A 7,199-nucleotide genomic window follows, 5' to 3' on the forward strand; every position below is an offset into this window, starting at 1 on the left:
ATTACTCGGGTGGCGACTCTCTTTTTCTGTGCTAGTCTCTTTGACTAGTTTGCGTGTCCCCGATTAGGTTAAAAGGCTTTATAGTACCATAGTCGCTAGAGACACTTGGATGTCCAAAACCGGCGCCCACAATTTATGTCACCAACTTAGCAACGAAAACAATGACAAACATTGTCTACCGTTGACTTAGTGACAAACTATAAGTTGCATCGCATTCTCTATCGACAGATTCTATCGCCAGACAATTAGCGACATCTAATAATAATAATAGTAGTAGTAGTAGTAGTAATAGTAATAGTAATAGTAATAGTAATAATAATAATAGTAATAATAATAGTAGTAATAATAATAATAATAACAATAATAATAATAATAATAGTAATAATAATAATAATAAATAATAATAATAATAATAATAATAATAATAACAATAATAATAATAATAACAACAATAATAGCAAGAATAACAACAACAACAACAACAATAATAATAATAATAATAATAATAATAATAATAATAATAACAACAACAACAATAATAATAATAATAATAATAATAATGTCAACTCTTTATTTAGAAATTATGGATGAAATATTTTCTATAAAGTTATAGAAATGAATGCATAATTTTAGAATAAATTATATTGGCTGCCACCAAATTTTACGCTATATAATAAAAATATATCAAAATTTTGATTTGTAATTAAATGGTTACTGAGCTTAATTCTAATAATACCAATGAATATTTTTGGTATTTATGAGAATAAATTACATAAACGGTCACTAAATTTACTAATAAAAATGTACTAACATTTTGATTTTAAAGAAACAAGGTACCTTTTATAACAAATCAAAAGGTTTATACCATTATATTACAAAGTATAAAGTTTGATGACCATTTCTATAATTTACCCTCTATGCATACTGAAAAAAATTATCGGTATTATTAAAATTAAAATTTAGCAATCATCTAGTTACAAATTAAAAGTTTATATATTTTGATTACAAAATATAAAATCTGATGATTATCAATGTAATATATATATATATATATATATATATATATATATGAGGTTAGAGTGTATATACAATAGAGACTAATGTATATTTAAGTACAAATATCACTAATCTATTTTTAAATTACAAATATTAATAGAAACCATAATACGAAGCCATTAATGGGCAAAATATCAAACACATTTTGCATCAAAGAAATTCAAAATGACAAAACGCTCAATAACTTGGTAATCAGCTGTCGAGAATAAATGAGTATGAGTTTTACCTACATTAACTTGTTTTCCTATAAATAACTCATTGTGATTTCTTTGAAAATTTAAAAATGAATTTAAAATACCATAAATTGCACCGATTTTATCATTATTCATACCATAATACGAATAATGTGCTGAAAGAGAGGAAGAAGATGCGTAATAATTAGTTGACTTTTGAAAAACGAGAAAAATGAGTGGCTAACAATGTAACAATGTTAACTAACATACTTGTTAAAAGTTGTGTAAATTAATGCTATATTTGATTGAAATCAATTTAAAGAATTCATCTCATTTGAGAAAAATATATGAGAGAACGTTAAAAGAAATAATAAAGTTAGAGAAAATATTTTGGTGCTATGAAATATATTAATAAATTAATGTGAAATTCATTTAGAAATTTTGTATATTTTATGATAATTTAGTTTAGTCATAACCAATTCCATATAAATTTGAAGATATAGAATTACAAACTTAATATTCATTTCAGTTAAAGCATATAAATTTTAGATTTTCAAATAAATTTTAAAAATTTTATAGATTTCAACCAAATACAGTATAAGATATATTTAAAATTGTGTATAAAATGCGCAAGGCAATTTGTGATATTGAACTTTTAAAGATTTATTACATATCAAAATTAGATGGTATCCTATTGATTGATGACTTTATAACTCTCAAATATAAATGTAGACTAGTTATATATCCGTATAATATTATTTTTTATTATTTCTTTACAATTTAAAAAATTGAAACTATATTTATTATAATAAAGAACTTATGTATAAATTTTGACTAATCATAAACTAAATATATATAATAAAAATTTACTAAATGGCATGATTGTCAACTTGATGATCAATTCAATATTTTATAATTCTTTTCTAATGCAAAATTTCAATAATTTAAATTCTTTCTCTTTTTTTCTCAATATTATTAGTTAAAATAATAAATATACTTGTAAATTAAATAATAAGGATATACGTAATATGTTACTATCAAGATTATAAATTATTATTTAAATAGAAAATAATTTATTTATTTAATACATAATTTGTTTAAAAATATAATAGAATTAAAAACTTATTATCTCTATAATGATAAATTACAACTGAAATTTTTGCTTGCACTTTTATCTTCATAAATGATAGTCTTAGGTCCTCCAAAAGTATAATTTAATTGAAAAAATAATCTAAGATAGCCTAATGATATTAAAAATTCAAAATTTTATGTCTAATTGCAAATTTGATCAATTCTTTTAATTTTTTTAAATAGCCTGATTTGGTAGTCGATTGCAATCACAACCAAATTAAACTATCGGTCAAAATATGATAATACGGTAAATGACGTGTCATTATTCATTATCAATAACTTACACACCATTGCCAGATATACTTACACATCACATATGAGTTTTCAAGATCAAGTTACAGATGAATAAGAAAGTGAATAACAAGTAAAAATCATAAATAGAAAGGAAAAATAAAAAATGAAATCATTTATTTCATTTCTTTCGTCATGATTTTATGCATTTTTTTTAAGAGGAAAATGATATTGGTAAAGTAAAAAGAGATTAGTATCTAAAATTTAAGAGGACACTATCCAATTTAGACTGAGATTTTAATTTGGCTATACTTGTAATCAATTAGTTAATCAGATCATTTAAGTAAAAATTTAAAAGATAGGCTAAATTTGCAAAAAGAGATAAATATTTGAATTTTTAATGTCATCTAAGATATATATTTGCATCCGAGATATGTTTAACCATGTAAAGACACATTCAAGGTTATTTTATTGCAAGTCAAGGTTACCTGATATAGAAATTTTTATGTAAAATGCAAAGTTCTTGGGAATAATCAATCATATTTTGAAGGACAGATAACATTAATGTTGATTAAGAAAGAACTAGATGAATATAGTTACTTAGAGACTTGCAAAAAACAAAAGGAGGAAGCTAGAGATGAGAAAGCAAAATGATGGAAGATTTTGTCTCATACAAAGACAATATGTACACTTCTCTTCCATGTGATAATAGCTACGGGGCACGAATACAAAGATAGGACGAGGGTCCTCAAAATGCTGGCGTTTCCCCTCTTCTTGCTTGTCTTCTGCCCATCAGCAGCTCTTTGACAAGGACCAAAATAAAATAATAAAAAAAAGGAGAAAGAAAGGAAAAAAGAGAGAGCATTTTGTTATTGCTTCTGTAGTAACTAGGACCACAGATATTTAACATTGTTAACCATTTAATCCTCTAAACAACTTGGTAACCATGCGGAGGCAAAAACTGAGTTATGACCCTTCCATGTAAGCACCAACATATCTTCTTCTTTTTTCATCCCCCAGCCACTAGCATGTTCATCTAGCAATGATTTCACCTCTCTAATTGTCTCTTCACAAAATTCAACACTACAAAAGCCTGCGTTCTTCATCCTTTGTGTTAGTTTAATTCCAGATTCTAATCTTTCTGTCCTTTGAGACCCTTCATAACTAATAATATTTTCAATCTTGTGACCAATATCGGATTCATATTCAATCCTCTGACAACTGTCTTTGGGCAAGAAAGTTTCCAATGCATCAAATGGTATCCATAGATAGTTGAAGCAAGTAGTAATCCTCGAAGTGAGATCCGGTGCATCTAAATCAGAATCCTCATCGACAATGACTGTAATACAAGGATTAAGTATCTTAATTGAATGAAGGAAAGTGTCTCGTAAAGAAGAATCTTGAGCTCTACACTTTTGCTCGTTGGATAAATAGCGCAGCCAGTTTTGGCAATTTATTACTAGGGCCTCATCGTCCCGAAGGTTTAGTGCAGAAGGAGACAAATGATTGAGCAGTGACTCAAAGTGAGAACCAGCAGAGGTTTCTTTGCATAAAATATCACTTGATGGGTCATCAATCACTATAAATTCAAATGGGACATCCCTAGACTTGGCAAAGTTGCCTAAACGGAGCCCAACTTCTTCAGTAGATACATTAAGCCAAGGAGGGACTTGTGGCCTAGTAAAGGGCACAGTAATTCTAAGTGAAGGTGGCCCTTCTGGCCTTTTAGCCAAAGCATCAATAAGAGTAGGCCATTGCATACAATGAGTGATACTAAAATCTAAAATATGAACTTTTGGGCACTCTTCAATTGCCTTAAAAATAGCACTGTTTGATGCACAAAAGCCAAATCTGTGCCAAGGGATCAGATCAACATACCCGGCAAGTTCAGTCACACTCATTTGCCTCCTTTGGATAGTGCTGCTACCGTCAAAATTCATGGCTGTAGGACAAACTTTAGATGCCCTAGAGATAAGTGCCCTTAGAAACCAAGAAGTGAGTCTTTGGTTAGGATCGCCTACCAAAGAAGCAACGTTATTGAGTACCCACATCACTTGTTGAGCCAAAGTTCCATCGTTGCTCTCTAGGGCACTAGCACAGTGAAGTAGAAGCTTTTCTATGCATGCTCCATCAAGACTACCAAGACATCCTCTAAGAGCACCAGAGAGAGAACTTTGAGTTTGAGGGCTGTTGAAAAGAGTTGAATTTTGAAGAGAAATAGGCGTACTAGTGTTTGTTCGTAGTTCAGTTTTCATGGTTGTATGTGGAAAAGGAGATTAAAATATTTCTTAGGGTTTTGTTGCTTTAACGTGCATGGAACTGAGTCTAACAACCTCGAACTTCAAGGCAACTAATAACTAGCTAGAATGTTGAGGAGGAGAAAGGACTAATTAAGTTGTTTAGTTGACACATGTCTGGTGGATATTGGTGGATGGGATTGAAGAGCTAGGGCTTTTATCTGGTTGTAGAGGTTAGAGTTTCTCTTCAAGAAATATGAGGTCTATCTGGGTTCTGCAAATCTTTATATATGGCTTTTGGCTTTTAAAATGTGTTGGCGTTTGAGAGAGAGAAAGAGAGAGAGAGAGGGAGGAATGGGTTTGAGAGCCACTTTATCTGCTACTTGAAGCATACATATACAGTGGATAAATTCATTGTTCAATACTTACCCAGATACTCTGAAGCCAAAAGATTGAACTGAAAAGCTTCCTTCAGTTTACACTAAAATGTCAAGAGAGAGTAATAGGGTTAGCAAACAAGTAATCTTTTGATTTATTGTTAAGAGTTAATTTCTACTCCTTCCCTGTTGAAGGGAAAATCCCTAGGTCACCCTTTTAAGGATATGTAATTTCACCCATTCTCAACAGCATGTTTCAACCTAATATAGATATATTGGAAAATAAAATATAATCTTACACTTTAAATTATAAAAAAATTAATAAAAAGTCTATTTTTGGATCATATAGGAAAGAATTTGCTATGGCTGAGAATAGGGCACACTATTACAAAGGGTTATTTTACCTTACAAGAATTTATATGCTTTTTCCTTTTTTGTTCTTTAAAGTTTAATTTTTCCTTCTTTTTTTTCCGGTTTGTTTCTTATGGGCATGGATTGCTATTGATTACTGAGATTAACATGTCCATTTTAGAGTGTAAATACTAAACTAATATATAAATAATACATATTTATAAATATTTTATACTTTTACATTAATTATTTTAAATTAATAAAACATGCCATTTATTTAATGATTTAGCGTAAAAACATATATATATTAGAAATTGGAAAAAAATTTCTTTAATTAAATTAGCTAAATTCAAATTATACTGTTTATTTAGAATACCCAATTGAGCTACATTCAATATTGTTAAGGTACTTAAAGAAGCAAATATTAATTAGGAATATTTAAATTCTTAACTTTCCCTCTTGGTCGCCATTCTACCATTACTAAATTATATAAAGAATCGATGTCCTTTTTCTTTCTATTTTTTTTAGTTTGGAATATGGAGAAACAATAAGCTTTTCTAAGCTATTTTGGCCTATAGCAAGTTCCACATTCTCCTCTCATTTTCTTCAGAAAGATTATTATAGGATTAGTAGAACTCAGGGTAACGCAAAGGTTAGCGAAGTTGTCTTAGCCGGCCATTCTTTTGTCGAATGTGATCTTATGGAGTACCAACTAAGACAAATCCAATAAGAATTGTTTAAAGTAATAAGGCTTTTCCATTGAGTTTAGTGATTGATGGGTACCCTTCATTGCCATCCTTTCAAATTTACATGAAAGTTTTATATATAAGATCAATTTGGTTGCTTGTGCCATGTGATGCCATAACTAAAGACAAATTAGACCTCTTCCCTCTAGGACAAGTAGGGTTTTATTTCACTAAAATGTTACTCCGTGTATTCCATAAAACACCATATATTATTTGTGTAAACTTTTCCGATTTTCTTGTTTGTGATGAGAAAATTTCGTACTGTACCTATAATTGGCCGATAGGACTAACATGTGAAGTAAATTTTGGTATAGAAAGAATGCTTAATATGTATAAGGAACACAAGCATGCTACTAAATCATCCGAATACCACAAGATTTTTCTGTTTGAATACTAGAGAAAAAAACATATTAATGTTAGTTTGCAATTCTCCCCTTTTGAAATTAAATCAAATGAGATATTGATTTTTTTGACTCCAACTGAAGTTTTTTTATATATATGCTATCAGCTATTCTCTATCTCATTTTGATGTATAATTCAATTATTCATGTACTTCTGCATACATTAGAGTGTTGCCATTATAAAAGTCCACTAAAAGTTGCTTTTAGTCTAGACATTTTATCTCTGTCATCCACTTTCTGCCCTTATCGTATAGCTTCTCTAAGCATATGCCCACCAGCTTCTGTTGGTTCATTCTTGAATGATACATCTATTAGAGAGCTCTGCTCTAAAATCATGTATAATGATTTAAAACCAAATCACATGAGATATATTCGCTTTAGTCTCCATTGGCCTTATGATTTTTTCCTTTTGGAAAATTTGAATACTTCCCAAAATGTCTGAGTACGTTTAATTTTAGAGTCCTTACAAATTCACAACCAAACAACTAAAATTGTC

The 7,199-nt window shown here is 29.2% G+C and overlaps 1 protein-coding gene across 1 annotated transcript; it reads right to left on the reverse strand.

The window, feature by feature from the left end:
• Positions 1-3,242: 3,242 nt before the first annotated feature.
• Positions 3,243-6,074, reverse strand: LOC8276883 (scarecrow-like protein 32). Its single transcript, XM_002515653.4, has one exon. It carries the CDS (start codon positions 4,844-4,846, stop codon positions 3,512-3,514), a length of 1,335 nt encoding a protein of 444 aa, XP_002515699.2. The 5' UTR covers positions 4,847-6,074; the 3' UTR covers positions 3,243-3,511.
• Positions 6,075-7,199: the final 1,125 nt, after the last annotated feature.

Source organism: Ricinus communis, chromosome 7 (assembly GCF_019578655.1).
Source record: "Ricinus communis isolate WT05 ecotype wild-type chromosome 7, ASM1957865v1, whole genome shotgun sequence".
In the NCBI taxonomy this organism is placed as follows: domain Eukaryota; kingdom Viridiplantae; phylum Streptophyta; class Magnoliopsida; order Malpighiales; family Euphorbiaceae; genus Ricinus; species Ricinus communis.

Coding starts and splice junctions, on each gene's coding strand:
- LOC8276883 (XM_002515653.4), bottom strand. CDS start 4,846: ATGAAAACTGAACTACGAACAAACACTAGTACGCCTATTTCTCTTCAA.